Source organism: Malaclemys terrapin, chromosome 1 (assembly GCF_027887155.1).
Source record: "Malaclemys terrapin pileata isolate rMalTer1 chromosome 1, rMalTer1.hap1, whole genome shotgun sequence".
NCBI lineage: Eukaryota > Metazoa > Chordata > Testudines > Emydidae > Malaclemys > Malaclemys terrapin.
The window spans coordinates 108,250,265-108,275,490 of NC_071505.1; the positions used below are offsets into that span (position 1 = coordinate 108,250,265).

At 40.1% G+C, this 25,226-nt stretch overlaps 1 protein-coding gene across 3 annotated transcripts in view; it reads left to right on the forward strand.

The window, feature by feature from the left end:
- Window positions 1-25,226, forward strand: part of TMTC1 (transmembrane O-mannosyltransferase targeting cadherins 1) — a 213,673-nt gene that overhangs the window by 54,408 nt on the left and 134,039 nt on the right. For all 3 annotated transcript variants that reach the window (XM_054034732.1, XM_054034741.1, XM_054034751.1), the window contains 2 exons: window positions 20,808-20,889; window positions 21,954-22,057. In XM_054034732.1, coding sequence (XP_053890707.1) covers window positions 20,808-20,889; window positions 21,954-22,057 — 186 coding nt within the window. The remainder of the gene's footprint in view (window positions 1-20,807; window positions 20,890-21,953; window positions 22,058-25,226) is intronic.

The following is a 25,226-nucleotide window of genomic DNA, read 5'->3' on the forward strand; positions in this document are numbered from 1 at the left end:
TGCCACTGGGAAATTATTATGTGTTGGGCAGATGGATGCATTAATATGAATTTATTGGTAGAGTGGATTAAATCTGTCCAGAGGCCAGGTTGTTGACACCTCTGATGAAGGGTGTATGATCATGTGAGTCCACAGAGATCCATCCATCTGATGATTACCTTTTGCTGCAGGGCACAAGGCTTGTCTATACATGAAGGGATACTGATAAATGCTTATCTCAACATTTTTGTCTTCAAGAAAAAGCCTTTGTTCAGTGGTGATTAGATAGAAATGAGTCTCCTAATGAAATTCTGTAGCTGGGAATAGCTGGGACCTCTTGTCTCATGCCTGAGTTGCTCAATGTAGCAATGCCTCATGAGCTGTATCTGTCTGAATTCAACTTCACAGTAACTCTTGGTATTTGGGCTCCTGCTAGAGTAGATGACTGATGCAGGGCTTCGTGTGAGTGAGGCACGTGGACAGTCACAAAGCAGATGTCCCTACCTTGTTTTCCCACTGAGTGCCTTTGTCTAAGTGCATAAGTCAACTGGCAATGCAGTCTCTGAATTAACTCTACCATGGCTTTCTCCTCGGTGGCCTTAAACAAGCATTACTGTAGCAACGTTATTGGTAGTGCCCTTTTTCAGACAGAGACAAGCTGTGCACATACAGCAATGGCAAGACTACAGATTCCATTATATTGAAGAGTTTGGATCCACCTTGACTTATGGGCAACAAATGAAAGGGCTAGTCCTTTTGTTTCCTGAGCCCACCCAACACTCCTTTCAATCAAAGCCAACATCGACTACTTTATACTGAAGGGCAGGATTGTTTCTGGATGACAGTGTCCTGTACTTGCTGTACCCTTCTGCCCAGAAAATACCGGACACAGAAGAAGGTGTACTTCATGCTACCAGCTCTGTTTTCTTTACTAGCCAGTGAAGCTTATTCCTATGCTGTAGTTGTTAAGGACAGGAGCTATGGAAATACTCTCCTTCCACTTATTTCCAGTTGTTTGTCATTACGATTTTAGTACACTAGTGGTTTCAAGTTCTTTATTTTAATAAAGTGGAAAGAGAATCTGTCAGATTTACAGATATCCGTTATACATGTGATACACATATATGCAAAGAGTAAGGGAGGTGTGGAATAAAATATGCCCTGAGTTATTTTTTTTATTGATGTGAACTTACTTGATATGAACAATGAGTTTCAAGAAGGCAGTTGAAACAAGCAGAGAATGGGCACCTGACGCTCTAGAATTCCAAAGTGTCTTTGTGTACATCCGTTCTCCTTCTGGCTGTGATTATTTGAGGGTAATACAATTGTCCTCACGCTACACATTGACAGAGGTACACCTACAGGACCCCAATCAGTCATGCATGTGTGCATGTTATCTGATGGAAACTATGGACTCAATCATGAGTCTTGCTGTCTGCCCATGCAGAGAAGCCCCCTTGCTACCAACAGTGCTGTAGTAATAGTTGCTGCTTTTGCGGACTGTTAATCTTGTTCTTACGCTGATCATCAGGCAGTGTTTGGAGGCTTAGTTCTGTCCCCCTTCAGTGTGCCAGCTAGCACACGAGATCTGGCTAACGGGGAAGTAATCTATGTCAGACGAAGAACTAGTGCCAATTACTTCCCTCTGATCCCAGAACAAAGGGGACCAGGGACCAGATTGTAATGTTCAGAATTGCTGTCTGCTTCCTGCTCTGCTCCTGAGGCTGCACAGCTGTGCGCTGCCCTTCCTGGGGCTGGATCCCAGGGTTAAAATCCAGCCCTAGATGGTGAAATAGAAATTTCTTTTTTCTTTTTTAATGAAGCTGCTGAAACTCCCCATCTTCCTCAGAGGAGTAAGGACACAGCCAGAGCTGTGACAAATGAAACCAAGCACAATTCTATTCCAAGACGACAGAACTTACGAACATAAGAGCAGCCATACTGGGTCAGACTCGCCCAGTATCCTGTCTTCCGACAATGGCCAGCAACAGTTGCTTCAGCGGGAATGAACAGAATAGGGCAATTATCAAGTGATCCATCCGCTGTCATCCAGTCTAGCATCTGGCAGTCAAGAGGGTTAGGGACACCCAGAGGATGGCATTGCATCCTTGACCATTTTAGCTAATAGCCATTGATGACTCTATCCTCCATGAACTGCTATAGTTCTTTTTTGAACACAGTTATAGTTTTGGCATTCAAAGCATCCCCTGGCAGTGAGTTCCACAGTTTGTGCATTGTGTGGAGAAGTACTTCCTTATGTTTGTTTTAAATCTGCTGCCTATTAATTTCATTTCATGAATCCTGCTTCTTGTGTTGTGTATTCACTTTTGCCACACCATTCATGATTTTATAGATCTCTATTATGTCTATCATGTCTTAGTCATCTCTTTTCCAAGATGAACAATCCCAATCTTTTTAACCTCTCCTCATATGAAAGCTGTTTCATACCCTTAATCTTTTTGGTTGTTGCCTTTTTCTGTACTTTTTCCATTTCTAATATATCTTTTGAGATTGGGCAACCAGAATAGCACGCGGTATTCAAGATGTGGGCACACAGTGGATTTATATAGTGGCATTATGACCGTTACTGTCTTATCTATCCCTTTCCTAATGGTTAACTTTTTTTGACTGGTGATCCATATAGAACTGATGTTTTCAGAGAATTATCCACAATGACTCCAAGATCTCTTTCTTGAGTGGTAACTGCTAATGTAAACTCCATCATTTTGTATGTATATTTGGGATTTTGTTTTCTAATATGCATTACTTTGCATTTATCCACATTGAATTTCATCTACCATTCTGTTGCCCAATCACCCAGTTTTCTGAGATTCCTTTGTAACTATTGGCAGTCTGATTTGCACTTAACTAACTTGAGTAATTTTGTCTCCTCTGCAAACTTTGCCACCTCATTGGTTACCCCTTTTTTCCAGATCATTTACAAATATGTTGAACAGCACTGGTCCCACTACAGAATCTTAGTGGACACCAACCATTTATTCCTACTCTTTGTTTCCTGTCTTTTAACCAGTTACTGATCCATGAGAGGATCCCTCTTATCCCATGATAGCTTAGTTTGGTTAAGAGCCTTTGGTCAGGAACCTTGTCAATGGCTTTCTGAAAGTTCAAGTACACTATATCCACTGGATCACCCTTGTCCATTGCTTGTTAACACCCTCTGATAATTCTAATAGGTTGGTGAGGCAGGATTTCCCTTTTTACAAAAGCCGTGTTGACCTTTCCCCCAAACAAATTGTGTTCATCTATGTGTCTGATAATTCTGTTTGTTACTAGTTTCAAAAAGATCTCCATCTTGATACTGAAGTTAGGTTTACCAGCCTATAATTGCCAAGATTGCCTCTGGAGTCTTTAATAAAAATTGGCATCCCATTAGCTATTCTCCAGTCATCCGGTACAGAAGCTGATTTAAATGATAGAGGAAGTGTATTATGTAACCTATTTGGGAAGTGTATTATGTAACCTAAGGCCCTGATTCAGGAAAGCACTTCAGCATATCCTGAAGTGATTTCATGAATGAGAATGGTTCCCTGAATTGGGTGCTAAATGAGCAAATTATGCCTTCGCAATGTACAGGTTATATGACACTTAAAATAATAGTCAGAAAAGACTTTGTATTCATACCTTTAATCAGTGCTTAATTACGGATGCAATAAAATACCCCCTCCAAAAGTAATGTGTTTGGGAATAAACTGGGATTTCTACTTCATACATTGTAGCATTCATGGCCAGATCTTCAGGATCCCTCCTCCTCCTTCCCCCACCCCGGTAGTGCTGATAAAAAAGCCAAAGCATTTAAAATGACTGCAAGATCCTCCAACTGCCATAGTTCTCTAATTGCTTCCCTCCAAACTTGTAAAACTGGTTCTCTCCAGTTTTCTTCCAGCCCCTTTCATTGCAGATTGAGAGAGGGGAAAAAAAAAATAAAAGGTCTCCAAGGACCATATGCTTCCCAACTCCCAGAGATGGATTGGATCAGTTTGCCTCAGCATGTTTCAAAGCCTCCATCCTTATCCTGGAGACACTCTCTCTGGCACGCTGTCAGGGAACTGTTTTTAAAAGGCTCTCAAGAAATGGAGACTTCTGGGTCTGATCAGGTTATTAAAATAAGCTCATTAGAGGTGGAAAAGTTGTGGATTACTAGACTATGATAGGTGCCATTCAATTTGGCAGATTCTTTTTACCTGAGGCATACAGCCTATAGGGGTAATGTAGCATGTATGGTTCATTAAGGGTTTTAAGCTTGTGTAGAGGATTTGCAGTTTGTTAATGTTCCCTGAGGCACAGCATGTTCACCATCATTTTTCTTTTGGTGCATGGCAACTATTCAAAACACGCTTTCTGGGTCTGTGGATTTTCTGTGCACTACCTGAAAACTGCCCCCTCCGTTATATCCCCGAGTGATCAGTTTAACAGCAAAAGGAGTAAGAGTTGGGAATGCCAGAGGGATGTAGAGTTGCTTAGTAAATTGCACCTGCACAAGCTCAATTTCTCTGTAGGAAGCGTCTGTCTGAGCAGCAGCCACTTGTGTGGATTTTCACTCTATCTACTATTTCACTGTTCTTTGTAAAGTATCGTTATATTAGCCCCCTGCACTGAGGATGCTTTATCAGCAAACTATGTAACTTTGTTTTAGAAGCTGCCAGTCCTGAACAAGAGCAGCTTCTAAAACAGTTTCATTTAGTAACTGCCTTTACCCTAAAAACCCCAGAAGGAGAGGGACCACCTAAACATAACAGAAGTTGCTATTGTTTTTGAAGCCATTCCTCATTTAAAGTCACAGGGATTAATAATTTAAACTTAATTGAAACCCCGGTTTATATATGAAGGTGTATGCTGGGTCCTCTTCCAAAATGGAGGCTTCCATTCTTTAATGGCAGGTTTCAGAGTAGCAGCCGTGTTAGTCTGTATCCGCAAAAAGAACAGGAGTACTTGTGGCACCTTAGAGACTAACAAATTTATTATAGCATAAGCTTTCGTGGACTACAGTCCACTTCTTCTACAGCCCACTTCTTCGGATGCATCCGAAGAAGTGGGCTGTAGTCCACGAAAGCTTATGCTCTAATAAATTTGTTAGTCTCTAAGGTGCCACAAGTACTCCTATTCTTTAATGGGTGAGACTTGCTGTACATGGTACAGGACATGCTACATTGCCTGATTGTGGTATCCAGACCCACCATTGTATGTAGGGTCCACTATCTTACATACCATTACCTTCCAGAAGTCCCACATTGTTCCAGTTGGTATTGCTGTTGCTTCTACCAAAGGTTGGACATTCTCAGAAATGCTGGCATTTCCTGGTGAGCATGCAGTAGTTACTGCTTTTGTTGATACTGTAGAACCTCTGTTACGAACACCAGAGTTACGAACTGACCAGTCAACCACACACCTCATTTGGAATCAGAAGTACGCAATCAGGAAGCAGAGACCAAAATAAATAAATAAATAAATAGTGTACCGTGCTGTGTTAAACGTAAACTACTTAAAAAAGGGGAAATTTAAAAAGAGAGAGTTGACAAGGTAAGGAAACGATTTCTGTGCTTGTTTAATTTAAATTAAGATGGTTAAAAGAAGCATTTTTCTTCTGCATAATAAAATTTCAAAGCTGTATTAAGTCACTGTTCAACTGTAAATTTTTGAAAAACCCACCATAACATTTTGTTCAGAGTTATGAACATTTCTGATGTATTCGTAACTCTGAGGTTCTACTGTACTGTCATTTCTGGTGATCATTCTTGTTGGACTACTCAACAAGTAGAAATGATTGATATTTTTCTTAATCTCTACATTTTTCACAACAATTTTCATTTCACAGGTTTTGAAGAGAAAATTGGGGTTTTTTTGTTCAAAAATTGGAATGTTGGAATCAAAATCAGCACATTTTGGGAAAAATGAAAAGATTTCACAAACGTTTCTGATTTTGAAAAAAAGGCCTTTTCTATAAGCAAACTTTCATTCGAAAAATGTTGACCAACTTTACAAAGACCATACTGACACTTTCATGTCGAATTATAGTTTGAAATATTGTCTCTACTGTCTCCCCACAGTTCAGGTTGCTATAATTTATTTTTGTTTGGCTTGTGGGTATATTGGATGCTTTTCTTGTTTAATTGTGTTTAAGCCACTACAGGATATCTGACTGGCACTTGGACTAAGCAAGGCTTTATTTCTCCAAGAATGTTAATGGAATAGCAACTCAGATCACTACTTCACAGATGTAACACTTCATCAATAACTCAACAGCTGTCTGTTTCCAATCCTAGCTGGACATGTAACCTACTGTGGTTAACTTTCATTATTCAGCCTGCAAGGGCCCATGAAACAAGGCTGCTTAGAAACTCAATACAATAATATGCACAAATGCACTTTGTAGTTAACAAGATATTGTCAGCCCATTTATTTCATACTAGCGTTAAAAATTGCAAAGTACAAATATTTAGCTCATCCATCTTTTTTTAAAATTGGTCTATCTTTGGTGTAAAATTTAATAGGAGTATATGCAATGCCTTTGGATCACACTTTTTAGCCTGTTATACATTGGGCACAGTGTAGAACCCATGTGTGCAGGGATACCTTTACAACTAAATTTGGTAGAAACAAGCGCAATTTATTTTTTTAAAAGCTGACTGGATTGAATTGCTATGAAACTGCGGGACAAATAGTACTGGCTGAAGTGGAGTATAATGAGGACAAGCATTCTGCAAACTTCAACCACATATCTCTGCCAATTTGCCTCATGCCAGATAGGCAACATGCAGAAGAGAGGCTGCCAGTTATGCAAAGTTGTGTGTTCATGTGGAAGAAAGTTTGCTAAAACGAATCCAAGCTCCTCTATCTGTGATCTTTCCGTAAATGGTTTGGTGTCCTCAGAGGATGCCCTACAGAAGGTATTTTTTGTCAAGGTCCAAATTTCTTGGTCAAGGTATAGTCAAGGTCCAGACTCAGAGAAATTTTTGCACACCGCAATAACAATAATGATGATGATAACAAAATAAAAAGATTTCGGGGTCCGTCCAAAAGCATCTGGCAGGCCAGATTTGACCTGTGGTCTGCCTATTGATTACCCCTGTTACTAAATCCCCAAACCAGAAAATATACTTGTTGATTTGTATAATTTCAAACTTGTGTGATAAACTTTTATGGGGCTAGATGTGCAGGCTCCTTCATGTCTGTTGTACTTTTAAATGTCTGAATTCAAACTCAGATTCACTGAGGTGCAAGACTACCTTGATGATCCACTGGCTTTTCTCCCTCTAGTATAGTCCAAGAATCAATCTGAGATCATGAACAGTAATTTTTTTATTCACACATCTGTGAAATAATATGCAGATTCAAAATGATGTAAAGGAAGATTTCAAAAAGGTCTTACTCACTTTAGACAATATTGGAGGATATGTGGCTTTGCTTCTCTGACAATAGATGAGACTGAACTGTGGTCAAAACAGGATTAAGTGTAATTATTTTTAGGGTTTTTTTTAATATAACCCAGTTTTTTAATTATTCTTTTTTGATGTTGCTATTGTCCTTACCATATATTATCTATTTAGGTGATTATATAGAGGATGGCTTTGTAAATAAAATCATCTAAAGTGAGCTCTAATCTTTTACCTGTCATTGCAGATTCTAGTTTATAATTTTTAAAAGTTACCCTGTCATAATTAAACTATGATTAACTGTGATGAAATAACTGGTACACTTTTAAATCTGAGAACTTGGGGATCTGTGTGTGTGTGTGTGTGTGTGTGTGTGTGTGTGAGAGAGAGAGAAAGAGATAAACAGTTGTTGAAAATGTATTGTTTGATTCTTCATGCCAAAACTAACAGCACAAATAGAATTGACACAAAGTGCTGCTGATAAAAGGCCAATTTTTGGATTGTTTTCTTTCAGCTCAGTTGTTACCAGGTTTCAGTGTAACATTGGTGCAGGGCTGTATTTTATTGTAAATACAGAAAAGCTTCAGTGAAAAGATATGATCTCTTTACCAAGAAATAATAATTGTTACAACTCTGTTGGCAATCTGGGAAGTGTTAGCTGTCATTTAAAAGAGAATAAGCCATTACTGAGACTCTGTTAAAAATAGCACAGAACTTCCAAACAAGAAAGAGAGAGGAAACTTGTTACCCTTTATTTTTGTATTTAGATATTGCTGAGGAGTGTCCATGGGCTGCTTTATTTAACCTGACAGAAACAAGGGATCTAGGAGCACAGTAGATCAAAATGTCAGATTAGGATTTTTCCGGAGAGGAAATAACTTTTCCTGATGGGTTTAACATTATTGGCATTCATTTAACTACTTTTGAAATGACTTGTAAATGGGTATTATTTTGATAAAGGAAATGTTTGTGGAAAACAGGCAGGCCCTTCATTTTAAACAATACAAGTGAATGTGGGGCCACTACTACTTTTGTTGGTCATTTTTGGCAGTCATGTCTGGAGCCAAACAATGTGATTTCACCCTCCCTCCCCTGAATGTAAATCTGATGACGTCCTTTGGTGAGGTAATATTTCATTTGACTTAAACATTGTTCAGGAGAATTCACACAAACTTTTCTGCATTTCACATTGGATTTTTTTAAAATAAACAAATGAATATTACTATTTTATCAGTGCTGAGTGGGCACTGCTATGGCATCAGCTGGAATATTGGGTCCAGTTGGGGAAAGATGTGGACAAATTGACGAAAGTCCAGAGAAGAGCAACAAAAATGATTAAAGGTCTAGAAAACATGACCCATGAGGAAAGATTGAAAAAACTGGGTTTGTTTAGTCTGGAGAAGAGACAACTGAGGGGGAACATAACAGTCTTCAAGTACATAAAAGGTTGTTATAAGGAGGAGAGTGATAAATTGTTCTCCTTAACCACAGAGAACAGGACAAGACGCAATGGGCATAACTTGCAGCAAGGAGATTTAGATTAGACCTTAGGAAAAACTTCCTAACTGTAAGAGTAGTTAAGCACTGAAACGAATTACCAGAGGAGGTTGTGGAATCTCTGTCATTGAAGGCTTTTAAGAACAGGTTAGACAAACACTTTTCAAAGATGGTCTAGATGATACTTAGTCCTGCCTCAGTGCAGGGAACTGGACTAGATGATCAATTGAGGTTCCTTCCTGTCCTACATTTCTATGAATCTATGAAATGCACTGGCTACTGCACAGATGTATTTGTACAGTGCTTAGCACAATGGGGCCTCAATCTTGGCTGGGGCCCAGGGCTGTTGCTGTAATACTAACAGCCATAATAATAATATAGAAAGACATAGTCCTGCCCTGCAGAGCTTACCATCTACAAGGAGAGAAGAGGAGGGAAGGGGATACAATAGACAAATGAATGCACACCTACCCCTCTAGTTAAGCATTGCTTGTTGGTTGGTTTGTGGCTACTATTTTATTGTTACTTGTTTTCAATTCCTGCCTGTTTTTTGTTTTTTTTAATTATACTGGTTGCCAACTTTGAATTGTTAAGTAAATTTTAACTCTTGCCTATTAAGCCTTGTGAAGTTCACTTTGCACACACTTCCCTCTTATTAAGTATCGGGGGTAGCTGTGTTAGTCTGTATCTACAAAAACAACAAGGAGTCTGGTGGCACCTTAAAGACTAACAGATTTATTTGGGCATAAGCTTTCGTGGGTAAAAACCTCACTTCTTCAGATGCATAGAGTGAAAGTTACAGATGCAGGCATTATATACTGACACATGGAGAGCAGGGAGTTACTTCACAAGTGGAGAACCAGTGTTGACAGGGCCAATTCAATCAGGGTGGACGTAGTCCACTCCCAATAATAGATGAGGAGGTGTCAATTCCAGGAGAGGAAAAGCTGCTTCTGTAATGAGCCAGCCACTCCCAGTCCCTATTCAAGCCCAGATTAATGGTGTTAAATTTGCAAATGAATTTTAGTTCTGCTGTTTCTCTTTGAAGTCTGTTTCTGACGTTTTTTTGTTCAATGATAGTGACTTTTAAATCTGTAATAGAATGACCAGGGAGATTGAAGTGTTCACTTACTGGCTTATGTATGTTACCATTCCTGATGTCCGATTTGTGTCCGTTTATTCTTTTGCGGAGGGACTGTCCGGTTTGGCCAATGTACATGGCAGAGGGGCATTACTGGCACATGATGGCATATATAACATTAGTGGATGTGCAGGTGAATGAGCCCTTGATGGTGTGGCTGATGTGGTTGGGTCCTCTGATGGTGTCGCCAGAGTAGATATGGGGACAGAGTAGGCAACGAGGTTTGCTACAGGGTTTGGTTCCTGGGTTGGTGTTTCTGTGGTGTGGTGTGTAGTTGCTGGTGAATATTTGCTTTAGGTTGGGGGGTTGTCTGTAAGCGAGGACTGGCCTGCCTCCCAAGGTCTGTGAGAGTGAGGGATCATTTTCCAGGATAGGTTGTAGATCGTGGATAATGCGCTGGAGAGGTTTTAGCTAGGGGCTGTATGTGATGGCCAGTGGTGTTCTGTTATTGTCCTTGTTGGGTCTGTCCTGTAGTAGGTGATTTCTGGGTACCCGTCTTGCTCTGTCAATCTGTTTCCTCACTTCCCCAGGTGGGTACTGTAGTTTTACGAATGCTTGATAAAGATCTTGTAGGTGTTTGTCTCTGTCTGAGGGGTTGGAGCAAATTCGGTTGTATCTTAGGGCTTGGCTGTAGACAATGGATCGTGTGATGTGTCTTGGATGGAAACTGGAGGCATGTAGGTATGTATAGCGGTCAGTAGGTTTCCGGTATAGTGTGGTGTTTATGTGACCATCACTTATTTGCACTGTAGTGTCCAGGAAGTGGATCTCTTGTGTGGACTGGTCCAGCTGAGGTTGATGGTGGGGTGGAAATTGTTGAAGTCCAGGTGGAATTCTTCAAGGGCCTCCTTTCCTTGGGTCCGTATGATGAAGATGTCATCAATGTAGCGCATTTTTGTTTACTCAGGAAGCCCAGCCTACCTGCTGCTCTGGGATAACTGCTCCTCTCTCCACCCTGCCCAGTCACATAAGAAATTCAGACTCCGTGGCGAGGCAATGGGCTGAAATTCTCTGTGCCAGAGCTGAGCTTCATACAGGGGTCCAATGTGTGGACTGGAATATGAAGTTTGCAGCTCAGGATTAATGCACACTGATGGAAAGGACTTTATGGGGGAAGCTTGTAGAATAACCATTGTGGTTAGGCATTTAAAAATAGTCTCTCTACTTATGAACAGCTAGCCTAATCTACTTTCTGTAAACTTTCGGGAGTATATTTTCTGGTCACGCACAGTGCTACCGTTACTGTGAATGGAATTTATGTAGGTGCCACTACTGTGAGACAACTCTCCAACTAAATATTTATAAACAAGATAAATAGTACTGAAAATGTCTGGGCTTACTGCATTTGTTTTTTGTTGCTTTTCATAAAGTCCACAAAGTACTGTGACTGAATCAAGCCATTGGATCATATTCTGCCCTCTTTTACGCACAGGTAAACCCAAGAACTTAAAAGCAAGTAGTCAGCATTTGGTTAATAATGATTTTGGTATTTTTTCCTATCCCGATCTCAGATTCAAAAGGCAAAGCTTTTTTTAAAAAATGCATATAGAGAAACTTGTGGTTGTTTCAGCATGGGGGGAATCCCCCCTCAACAGTCTGAAATGCCATAATAAAGCTACCAAAATCAGTGGCTGCGAAGGCTTCATTGTGTTTAGAGTTAGCCCCCCGTGCACAGTGTAAGAGAGGAAAGATATAGTGGTATAAATAGGAAATAATACACTAAACCTCTAATAGCACTCAACCATCCAGGATATAAATTGAGTGCCACAAAAGAATGGGAGGGAAAAAAATCTGTCCTATTTCGACAGCCTGCTTATTCCTATGGACAAATAAATGGTGCTGTGCGGGCACCACTTCTCTTGCATGCAGAACCATTTTGGGTAGGGACTGAGTGAATAGTAACACATTCCATCAATAAATATGTCTAGCAAAGGAAGGCTCCTTAACAACCCAATCCATGGGTAACAGAGGGAGTGTGTGCGCTCATGCACATCAGGAGCTGCTAGAAACCACAGGGAGCAGATGAGGCCATGCAAGTCTCCTGCCCTACCAAACACAGGGAGCCCATGAGAGAAAGGAATCTCTGGCTTCTTCTACAGACTGAGCATAGCTATTTGCTGACAGCAGAGGAGTGTAGAGACTTGGGGATCCTGAGTTCAATTTCAAGTTCTGGAGGGGAGTGGGCTGTAGTTGTTATAGGCCCTTCTTCCCTTGTCTCTGTCCCTCTCTGTTCCTGCCCTCCTCCTCCTATTCACCCCACCCTTCCTGGCTCCCCGCTGCTCCTTTCCTACACCGCACCCCCTGGACCCTGCTTCTCATTCTCCCCTCCAGCTCCTGACCCCTCCCTCCTTTTTTAATTTTGAAACACCCTGCCCCATCCTTTGGATACTACCCCTTCTGCTCCTCCGCACCCTCTGGCTCCTGCACCCTACTCTCCCCCCCCTCCAACTGTAATTTCTCAGCTCTCTGCCCTCTAGTCTGGCAACTTCCTCCATCTCCTCTACATTGCCTGGGTGCCAGCAGGGGAACACAGAGCACAGGAGACAATCTCCCTGCTCTCCATGCCTAGTGCAGTGCCTCAGTGATCCCGAGTAGCCAGGAGCAGCAATTGTAGTGAAAGCCCTACTCAGCCCCTCCAGACCCAAGTTGGAGCATGCTCACTGCACATGGAATCTTTGGAGGATTTATCTGCCAAACTCTTAAGTCTCTACTGAGCATGTGTGACCTGAGATTTTGTCAGAGGTTTGTAACTTGACCAAAGTTAAGTGAATTTTCTTGGGAACAGTCAAAGGTGCATCCATGATGCCCCGGGCAACCTCCCTGCCAAATTTCAAGTCTCTGCTCCAAAAACTGGAGGTACTGGAGTGGCTCAGCCAAATGGTTCCAAGAATTATTTTAGCATGGGTGAAACAATGTATTTTTCCCAAATCTGTTATTGGAAATGGCTGAATAGTTTTAACTGAAACATTAAAAAAAAATCAAAAATAAAAATTCAGTTAGAGACAGACATCCAACATGGAAAAATTTCAGCCCAAGTGATCAAAGTTTGACAAAGTTATAAGCAACTGGAAACTGGGACTACTTATGGAAAATGTCAGACAGCCTTAACTATAGGCAACACTACCTGCGCCACCTATTATACACCCATTTTAAATTTCTTTAAGAGCCCTTAATTGTCCCGTGACAAGGGATCACCAGTTCTTAATAGATGCTAGTAGATTTCCTCTCTTCAGTGGAATATAAGTGTCTGCGTGGTGGGAGTTTATTTTTCCTCTTAACTATGCTCCTCCTTGTCTACTCATCATGTCTATGATATGTCTGGTATGAAGGGAACTTCTTATTCATCCTCTGCACATCTTTGGCTTATATTTCTGTCTCGCTCTCTCTTTCTCTCTTTCCCTCTTCAAATCTCCTTCCTTCCCCTTCTTCCATACACACCCTGAGGGCCTTGGCAAGAAATGGAATTTATACAAAATATCATAAAATGGTCATGGGTAAAGGGGGAAAGTCTCCATGTGGCAATGCAGTTTGTTTTCAGACCTTGTGTGAGGGCTGTTTTGGATGTCTTCTATTTGGTGTAGCTGCTGAGCTCTAGTTTGAACCTGTGTTATGTGAGTAGCTGGAGGAGAGCGAGTATGTGCAGTGCTGAAGAGCAGCCTACTGGTTAGGACATTTCCAGGTGATGTAGGCACTGGTGGCTTGATTTCCAGAGGTTCTGAGAACCCCCAAATCTCTGAGATGCCATTGGGAATTAGAGGTGCTCAGTATCCTTGTATATCAGGACACGTTTAGTTTTCATGTTTTTTTTAAACTTTTCTATTAATATTAGATGTTGAGAGGGTTATTTGCAATGTTTTCAAGAATTAAAAACTAATCAATGATAAGTTTTCAAACTTTAAAGGGTTCTCTTTCAATTATGACATCCCAAAGATTTCATTAGTGAATGAGAGTCACCAGTAAAAGTTAAACTGTAACGGACAAGTTTCATTTTGCAAGCTGAGTTAAGATGCAATTTTGAAAGGGCCTGATTTTCAGAAAGTGCTGAGCACCCACCCTCTAAAAATCAGGGCTCTTTAAGGTGTCTCACACTGAGGACCCCAGAACCGAGGCACACAGAATCACTAGTAACTTCTGAAAATTGAGTTCTAGCTGACACTAGAGAACGGAGTAAAAATAATAATTGTGAATTTTTTAAAAGCTGACCATGTCACTTTAAATTGCCAACAATGACTTTCTGTGTACCTGCCTGTGTGTGTGTGTGGTGGTGATTGGGGTTTAACAGTCTCCAGCGAGGTAAGGAGCAGGGATACAACACATGTGCTGCAAGGAATGTCAAGTCTAAAGAGGAAAGCAGGAGACCTTTCTTTTCCCCCTCATTAAATTTGTAGCTGTGATTGATATTTTATTTCCCGGCACTGACAGGTATTTTAAGTGAGTTGAAAACCTGCAGGCGTCTGGAATATATTTGTTTATTTTTCAACTTCACTCTGTGTCTGTGTTTGGTTCTTGTTTTCTCACTGGAATGTCATTTACAGCCTGTCCCACAATGGCTCTCTTCATACAGGAAAAATAAGGCAGACTAGGGTGCAAAGATACTTCTTGAATACAAAATTCAGTTGACTGGGTAGATTATGATGAAGATGTGAATAGGTAGAAAAGTAGACCATGTTTTTTTTACTGAAGGAATATTGACCATCCCCACAAGAAAACTGCATTTGAAAGGATGGATTTGTCACTGGATATAAACTTCCCACCCGTTTCCTAATAGTGCTCTTATTTTGCTCTTTGGTATATGTGGTTTTCATAGTGTTGTGATTGTTTTGCCTCCCCTGAAATTGGGTGAGAGGGGGTTTGGTTTGACAGAGAGGCTGTGGGAATGGAAATGGAAAACAGTGTTGTTCTGGGGATGGAGTCTCCTCTCTCCAGCTCTAGAAGAATAAGACACTAAAGGGGTGTGTGTGTGTGTGTGTATACATACATATATATATATATATATATATATATATATTTAGCAATGTGTTCTCACCTCATTCCTTCTGGGATCCCTGATGTTACAGTATTTTTTTAATGTTTTAACTGTTTACAGTATTTCTGTAGTGCCCAGTGTGATGGGGAGGGTGAGGAGGGAGAGAAGGAGTTGATGTTTTATACAGAAAATAATTACTTTACAGATTGGGGCTGATCCTCAGCTGGTGTCAATTATCATAGTGTCATGACAACTTGGGATGCCTCAAATGTTAAAGGAAAAGAAAAAAGGTCTGTTCCTTAGAGAACTTTGTTTTGATTAACACAAAGTCCATCTGGTACCAGCAATTTTGATGTTGCTATAAACTGCACGGTTTTGCGTTTTACTAGGCTACCTACCCTGCTGTCCTCAGTTATAAAATCTCTGAATGCTGTGATAACGGAATTGATTTTGGGATGAGCTGTACTTTTCAGGAAGCCAAAACTGCCAAATATCTGTCTTGGCCTCTGTTCGAAGTGTGTAAGAGAAATCCTCGCATTATTAAACATTTTTGGATTTATTGTGTGTTTGTGTTGCTTCAGGGAGTATTCCTCTCAGGCTTTTAAAAGACAGCAAGTAGCCAGTTATGCAGTGCATTTTGCTATGTGGGAGAGTTGGCACGAAGGCAAATAGAAACCTCTGTCCAAATGTTCTTTTTTCACACGTGGTTAGCAGTCTTGGCAATCTGGATTTCCTGCTCCAATTTGCTCTATTCATTCAAATCAGTGAGATCCACATCTTGAAATGTTTACCATATTGTTATGATGAGGCACTAATATTTTGTGAGATCATATTTTTTGTTGCACAGGGGCTAGGGCTACTGGCAATATATAGTTTTCTTCTTCTCTGTGTCCCACCCCGACTCCGGTATGGGGTGTGCATGAGCACTGAGGATCTGTGTTCTTGTGCATATGTGGATGGAGCTGATGATGGGGAGTGATCCTTCTGAACAGAGAGGTGTCTTAGGGTATGTCTACACTGCAATTAAAAACCCGTAGCTGGCATGTGCCCGCTGACTCGGGCTCACGGAGCCGTTTAACTGTGATGCTGGAGCCCAGGCTCTTGGACCTTGCGAGGTGGACAGATCCCACAGCTCGGGCTGCAGCCCAAGCTGGAACATCTGCTCCCCAGTTAAACAGCCTCTTATCCACAGCTCCAAAAGCCCAAGTCAACTGGCATGGGCCAGCCATGGGTGTCTAATTGCAGTGCAGACATACTCTTAGATGTTTGACGGGGCTGTGTGGCTTGCAAATGAACAGAATTCTGATCTGGGATTGACTCAGTATAAAAGGCAGTTGTTTTTATAAAGGTACAAAACTGTGAAATCTTGCAAAAGTGCAAAATAATTACATTTATTACTTTAAATATCCTGGTTAGCTTACCAAATAAGAATTTAGCAACTTACAAACCGAACAAGCAAGCTGCACTAGAAAAACAAACCTGATCCAGGTTGTGTCTCTAAGCTGGAATTTTACCTTGGATATGTTGCAAGCTGTGCATGACTACTATTTAGAAAACATACTTTTCCTGCTCTATCTGCAGCTCACTGGAATTTGAGACAGGAGCGCTGAATTGTCCTTTGCTCACATTGGCCACATGTAAGATGTCTTCCTAGTTAGTCTTTCTGAGACCAGTAATACCACCCATAAGACATCCAGAATATACCAGGATTCTGGCAAAACAACATTTTGATGAGCTGAGTTACCCATATGGTTACCCATGGGTTTGTATTTCATATATGCCACCTCTCTAGCTTGGATGTATTGGATGGCCAGGACAGCTGGATCAACAAGCAGAGTATGATGATAATTTTAATGGTTTTCCTTGTAGATTTCATAGCAAAAGCTCTTTTTATGTCAGAAAAACATATTTCCAAATGGAATCTGCATGAAAAGAAAATTTCTCTGCCTCAGTTGTAAAATGCCAAAAACGTTTGGAAAAGAGATGATGAAGTTCAGAAACCCTTGAACTCCTCTGGATTTGCCCATCCCCAGTTGTCCCTCTCATCCCTTCTGGTGCATCCTGGGTTGATGCTAAATCTGTTCTGCAGGTTACAGTGCTGACCACAACCAGGCTCAATACATTGGTTACTTTCCTTTGGGTGTGTTAGTGCTGAATGACTTAAATGCTGCCTGAAGGCATATCAGGAAGATGGGGTTTGGTAAAATGCCATGATAAGGCTTGCTCTGTGGTGGGCTGGGCCTCTCATAACGTTGTAGGGCACTTGTAATTAATTCCTGCTTTTAAACAGTGATGCATTGACACAACACTGGATAAAATGTTTGATTATGCTTGGCATGATGAAGATGGGAATGAGAGTGTGGGTTGTAAAGTGCATTTTAATTATACATGTTACAGGCCAAAATGTCAAAATCAATAAGCTTAAAAAGTATGTGGGATATCTTGAAAGGAGAAGAAAGGAGCTTTAAACCGTTAATGCTAGATAGAAGTAGGATTGGGCCCTCCAGCATGGGACAGATCAAGCACTTTTCATTTTCTTCCATCTTACTATGATCATCTTAAAACACATCCACAATATTATAGAAGTGGACAGACTAACGTACTCCTTTCAAAAAAGTTGAATCATTGTTATACTCAACAGACTCCCATACTGTGTACTTTGGAACATCCACCACCAGAAGAGACCAATAATCAAAGACAACTGTCACCTTTCTTGAAATTTCAGGATCTAGTTCCTTTTTTAAAAATATTTATCCTTAGACTGTAACTGAGACGGAACAAGTGGATGGTAGGTGGTGGCTGGTTGGTTGCAGCTAAAGACCTTGATCAGGACCATATTGTACTAGGCACTGAAGAAAAAACACAAAAACAGCTCTTGCTCCAGACAATTCACAGTCCAAGATTAGGTTATGCTTTTCCTTATTTTTAATTAGTATATTGTTTCTAAGGCCATGTCTACAGTACGGATGCTACAGTGGCACAGTTACAGCATTGCAGCTATGCTGCTGTAGAGCCAATGGATAGACGCTTTCCGCAGCAACAGAAGGGGCCTTTCTGTCAGCGCAGGTAATCCACTCTCCAAGCCGCAGTAGCTAGGTCAATAGAAGAATTCTTCCATCCGCTTAGCTACTGTGCTCTGGGGCATGAATTTTTCACACCTCTGAGTCCCGTACCCATGGCAACTTAACTTTTAAGTGCAGATCACGCCTAATAGTTATTCCAGACTGGAGCATGCATAGTGTAGATGGAATCTTTGGAGATCAGGAGATTTTATCAGGTAGACTCTAAATAGTCTCTACTGAGCATGTGCCAACTGTGATTTTCCCCCTCCCCCCATAGTTTTATAACTTGGCCAAATTTGGTTGGATTTTCATGGGGACAACAAAAGGCACATCCCTAACACAAAGACCCCCTTTTTGCCATATTTCAATTTCCTGCTTCAGAAGCTAGTGGTGCTTGAGCTTTTGAGAGAAAAGGTCACCAGAATTTTTTAAATGGATAAAACAACATATTTTTTTCTCTAGTTTCGTTCTCAGAAACAGCTGAACCATTTTGGCTGAAATTTCCCAGAAAAATATCAGTCTAAAGCAGACACTGGGCATGGAAAACTTCAGCCTAAATGGTTAAAGTCTGTCAAAATTATAAGCAAGCGTAAACAGGCTCTTATAATGGGAAGTATTAGGCGACCTTAATAGTAGGCTGCGCTACCGACCCTGTCTATAATAATGTAAACAAAATACAACCAACCACTTCTGTTGCTTACTAAAAAGCATAAGAGGTCTGAATTTCATGAGACATTCCAACTGGCACAAAAGTCTAGGGCCTGATCCAAACCCTGTTGAAGTCACTGGGAGTCTTTCCCTTGGCTTCAGTGGGCCTTGAATCAGGGCCATAGTGAAAACTTGAAGGCCAGTCTGACCTTTCATGAAGTATAAAACCTGAAGACTAGTCTGAGCTTCCTTGTTCTGGGAAGTTGGGGCCTGATTAAAATCAGTAGGAGTTCAGAAAACTTTTCACCTTGCAGGATTGGGGTCTTGAAGACCAGTCTGACATTTAAGTCACCTCCTACTCTTAAATGTCAACATTTATAAATAAGTAGATGACAAGGGCCTGAGGTTATACAGCTTTCTCTACCGTACATAGTTTGGGTTACTATGTTTTAGGCACGATGCTTACAGAAGTTTTTTTTTAAAGAGATTGCATTTTCTAGAGTGCATCCAGCTGCACTCACTTTTCTTTGTTGTTGTTAAACTCAAATTCCTTCTCATACAGGTTTTGGTTCTGTTGCTTTTGTCAGCAGTGAAAGCTTTTCTTCATATTTCAAAGGGGCCTAGCATCACTAACTTCCTGCTATGGAAAAGTTGAACAAAAAGCCACAAATTAAGAATCTCTCTTTCTTGCGGAAGTGTTGTGACCTCATTTTTACAGTGACTTGAAGGGCTAAAGGTAGTTAGAGGATCTTGTGATTGAGAGATTTGGAGGAAATCAAAATTAAATTTCTATACTAGATGTTCACAGGAAAAACTGTGACTCTTTCCTTGCATGGAGTGCTGACTTTGAATACAAGCACTGTAACCTGTTTCATAATCTTCGGAGACTGTATAAACTGAATTTTTTTTTATTCCTTATTTTTAACACGTTCTCAAAAGCTCAACGATAATGTTTCTTCTATTTTCTCCAAGTTAAAAACATTCTTCACCTCCTACATACTTACCCCCCTCAACTATCTTCTCCTATGTTCTACTTGTTTTTCTTCCTCAGAAAAACGAAAAGTTTGTAGGGTCCTATATAAGCATATTTAGTATTTAGTTACTTTATAGATTCATAGATTCATAGATTCTAGGACTGGAAGGGACCTTGAGAGGTCATCGAGTCCAGTCCCCTGCCCGCATGGCAGGACCAAATACTGTCTAGACCATCCCTGATAGACATTTATCTAACCTACTCTTAAATATCTCCAGAGATGGAGATTCCACAACCTCCCTAGGCAATTTATTCCAGTGTTTAACCACCCTGACAGTTAGGAACTTTTTCCTAATGTCCAACCTAGACCTCCCTTGCTGCAGTTTAAACCCATTGCTTCTGGTTCTATCCATAGAGGCATAGTGCCATAGTGACAGTCATTAATTATTTTAAAATGGGTATTAGAATTTGGAGAACACTTTACTGTTCTCTTTACTGGATCTCTCTAAAAATAATTTAGAGAGATCCAGTTTTTGAGCTTTATAATGCTTGACCTCAAGCCTTTAATTTTACCTGCCTGTGGAGCAGGGAGGGTTTGCACAGACAGAGGGCATCCTGTATATTTGACGCACTTCAATTAATAATCATAACTAACTAGTCAAGTGACTTGTAATAGAAATGGAGCATGTGAACTCTACTTAAAAAGAGAGAGGCTTTAAAGAAGCTCAGTTCTTCCTGATTATGCCTCCCTCTCTAGTTTTTGAGCACAGAATTGGATTAAAGAGCTTCTGAGTTTTAATCATGGCCTGATAGTGACTTCTTCTGTGCTGGGAAAGTCATACATGGAGATTTGTGAGCATTAAGTAGTTGGTGGTTGTAAATAGAGCTGGTTGGGGAAACAATTATGATAATTTCTGCAATTTTTTTCATTTGAAATTTTGTTAAATTTTAGAAATAAAATGTTAACTAATTCTAATTAGAAAATGCTTTGAAAATGGAAAATGATACAGATGCTTATCATTATAGCTTTAATGTTAACACATTAATAGACATAGGATGGTTAGAGCATTGTGCCAGTGATTTTTCAGTGTGAAAAACAAGCTACTTTCCACTAAGTATTTAAGCAAGTGTTTGTTCATTTGCATTTCAGCTACCTGACGGCAAGTAACAACCAGAATTTCTTGTATACTGCAAGGCCATTTTTGAAGAGGGCTGCTTTAGTAATAAGTTATGTAAGTATGAGTGATTTTAAAAATGTGGTGGTGTACATCTAAATAATATTAACATAAATGTTGCTGAATAGTTCACCAACAGAACTAGAAAGCTGAAATTGCAACTGAAGTTCTATTTTAAGTGGTTTGACTAGATGGTATTAACTCACAGTTAATCTTGAAAGATAGTCCAATAAAATTTCAGCTGGACAGTTAGATGAAAATGCTGCTCTTTTCCACCTCAAATTCTTTTTTAGTTTACATAGGTCGTCATTTAAAAATCAACATTCGCAAATATCCCACCTTTTCTAAATAGTGGAGAAATCTCCAGAGTAAAATACACCACTGTGGGTTAACTGGAAAATACTGACTTTTCAATGGCAATCACTGCAAGTGTAAAGAATGAACCCCATCTCCAGAAAGCAGTTGACCACGCTGCTCCAGCCAGTGGGACAGGTAGTAAGAAGAAATCAAAAGGTTGCTCATTTTAAAGCATAACTTCCCTGTTGCCCCCTACAGGCCAGATTCTGTTTCCCTTACCTGTAACAGTAGTTAATGACACTAGTAATCCCCTTGAAACCAGCTCAAAAATAAATCAGTGGAACTCTCTCAGTGTGAGGTATCACTCAGCATGAGGAAAGGTATTAACACATTCATACTCACAAACATTGTCTCTATTTTGAGAAGGCTTAATATCCCATACAGTCCATGGCAATAGTACATACTTACTCTGTGGCGGGACACTCTGACAGAAAAGGCTAGAAAATTATCCAGATAAATATTTGTGAAATTCCTTTTATGTATATTCATAACGTGGTTTATTTTTTAGTGGATGTTCAGGGATTAACACCCTGCTATGCCACTGATACTAATAGGAATTGATTCCATAATTGCCCTGGAAATTGATTCGACATTAAGCCCTAGTTTGTGTTGATTTCCCTGCAGTGTTTGCTAAATCTTAAAGAGCCATCTTTAAAAAAATAAAAAATTAAGAGTCTGCACGTTAAGGATTTGGATTTCCATGTACGGTATAATATTGCTCAAATGGTGATAACCATTTCAATAGATGTTGTTCTTCTCTGAAGGTGATTCTTGTTTTATATTTCCGTTTCTGGATAATGGGAGGTTCCATGCCAATGTTTTCAGAACAGGACAATCCAGCTTCATTCTCACCTTATTTACTAACAAGGTACAGTACCAATAACTGCACAAACTTATTAACTACATGTAGTTTTCTTGAATGAAAATGTTTTAGTCAGGGAACGAACAGATCTTTGTTTTGTTGGTTAACTTCTACACATAACTGCGTTTCCTTATTGCTTTCCCAAGTTTAGAAAACAGTTGGCATTATTTGAATCACTGAAGCATGCAACAATGCCTGTGGTATTATGCTGTTGTTGTTTATGCTTTTTTGTTGAAACCAATGAGCTTATCTTTATAAGGGTAAGGTTTGTAGCCTAGTGGTTTAAGCACAGTAGTGGGAGTCCAGGTATCCCACCTCTGATGCTAACTTTTTCTGTGATGTGGGGCAAATCACTTGACCTTTTTGTCTCAGATGCAGAGTCTGTAAACTGGAAATAATGGTGCTTAATAATCCCTCTGGCGTGCTAATGAACAGTTAGCACTTTGAAGATATAAGGCAAGATAGGGGTATCAGGTATTATTCTTTTTGCTCTTACAAAGATATATCTCTAGGTGGTGGGCCTGGCTGCCAGGGACTAATTAAAAGTAAGTAATGGTCTGAAACTTACAATTTATGTTATCATTAGATTCATTGGTGAAATAGCATAAAAAAGCTGATATAGCAGCGATGATGTTTCATTGCCCCCCACAGTCAAACCAAGGCTGGGGTGTTGTCACTTTCCACAACCTAATTTGGGCTAAGTCAGTACTTGGATTTGAGGTCACACTGGAGCTTCAGGAAATATTGTTATGATGCAGAAAATGACATTCTTCCCTCTGAGTCTGATCAAACCAGTATTTTAGGATGATGATGGGGAGCTGATTTATATTCAGGGGCTTTGCTTTAATTGATAAAACAAAGAACATGCATGGCTTGATAATGCAAGAAGGATCATAGTTGTGGGGATGTTGTTTTGAAGAAAGGATGTGAAAGTAATTGAAAGGTTTTTGTTCCAATGTCCCCATTGATTCCAAATGAAAGGGGTAGCAGTCCTGTTTGATACCATTTCCTGGAATGCTGATTTGTTGTTTTTAAAGACTAAAGCTCAAACACAGCTGAGACTAGCAGACTGAGATCAAGAAGCTGTTGTTCAACATCTGGAGCAAAATTAAACTGGATCTCATTTGAGAAACTACTCTAATAATGTGCCAAGAGCTTCCTGTTACTAGCAATACTAAAATTGCTTCCAGGGAACATGCTAGCTAATTTGGAAAGTTCTAAATTGTTACTTATGATACATGTTTAGAATTTACATTGAAGTTTCTAATAATAACATTTCTTAAATCCTAGTATAAAAGACTTAGCTGTTTGTTCCTCTATTTAATGTTTATCCTAAGAGTAAGATTATATAATATAAACCAACCCAGTATGACTCCAGTTATTTATTATTCTGTAACTGAAAATGTTTTATTATATTTGCAATTAACATTTTACATTTTTTACAATGACTGGGATAGCTTTTAAAAGAAAAACTAAATTATTTGGTATAACAGTGAATATTTACCTGATAATAGCACAGGGCTTTTTTTAGTGCCATGCTTCTGAAAGGCAACTAATTGATAGCACTGCAGACTGAGCTCCTCTTTATCTGAAGGACAGGTATGGTACAGAGAGCAGGACGACCTTCCCTGTGCTGTCCCACTGATATGTGTCAGCCCTGACTTGAAGTAACTATCCTTAGAAGGAAAGAAGAGTTCATTGTCCAGGCCCCATTCTGTTCTTAGCCTATGCTATAGCTGCCAACAAGAGTACCCGTTGTAAACATGTTTTGTTTGTAGAGCTGCGCAAGAACCAGAATTTTATTCCCACAGAAAATTTTGTGTTTCAGATTTTTTTTCTCCCACTGCAAATCAGAAATACACAATTTTTTTGTGGGATGGAAATTTTTGAAAGTTTGGAAGAACCAAAATGGAGTTTTTTTGAAAATTTCTGGATTGGCAAGCTGGCTGCCCCGCTGGGGAGCCAAGCAGACCGCTTGCTTGTTGTGTAGCCCATCAGTCTGGAGCCCAGAGAGCCAGCCAACCTGCCTGTCTGGTTTCCACCTAAAGTTTTGTTGCAATCGACACATTCTTATGGAACATTTTAATATTTGAATCAGCGTTTTCCAATGGAAAATTTCCATTGGAAAATTTTTGTTAAGCTATAGATTTTTGTAATGTGATCCACTGTGAGCTGGACATGGACCATAAACTAATTCAATTGTGTGACTGGAATGGCTTTCCCAGTCTTCAATAACACAAGCATGTGCATTAACCTCAGTTAAAAATATATTTCCACATTTCCTGATCGTCAGAAGTAGATGCATCCTGTAATTGTGACAATTTTTGAAATCTTTTAAAAACGAATCTGTTGTTTGTTCAACCTCCTGATAAAGTTTCTGCAATTCTGTTGCATGTGCAGGGGTACAAACAAGTAGTTCAAAGGTCAGAGTATGGGCTTCTCTATGTGGTAATCTACAGTGCCCCAGTTTGCTGCGCACTAACTCGCCGTGTGGAGCCTGCTACAGGGCAGAGAAAGTCCCGGAGTGCAGCTTACCATACTGCACTTCGAAGCAGTATTACTCTTAATCACGCTCTGGGTCTTTCACCGCACTGTATCACTGCCCACATGGGACATTACTGCACAGAAAACTGGTGCACAGTAGATTCTCACCCTGGCTTGCCACATAGTAACTTGCTGTGTAGACAAGTCCTATGAATTCTTTAATTGGCAGACCCTGCTGTACAGTCTGTCTTCCAGTGTCACCAAAAGAATTTAAACTTGCAGTGAGATCTGCAGCATGCTCCATTATGATGACCTGTGCCTCTAACAATGGCCTCCAGTTGAGGTAATGCTAGAATGACAGAATAGGCCTGTTATGTCATTGAGTCCATCTTTCAGCCAACGCAGAAAATAAAAGGTATGGGAAGTCCTACTCTTCTTGAAGACTCACTAGAGATGGGAAATGGGACCTCTTGTATCCCACACAAGGAACCCCAGTCTAATGAACCACTGGTTATAAAATTCATAAACTTGAGTTCAAGTCGGTGCAAGTTGCTGTCACAAGTTTTGCTATGGATAAGCAACTGCAGCACAATGAACCTCAGTCAAGCCTCTGTGACAACATGCTTAATGGGATTAGGATGAAATGGAGGAAGGTTGTAATAATTATGAAGGTATTGAGCGATACAAAGCT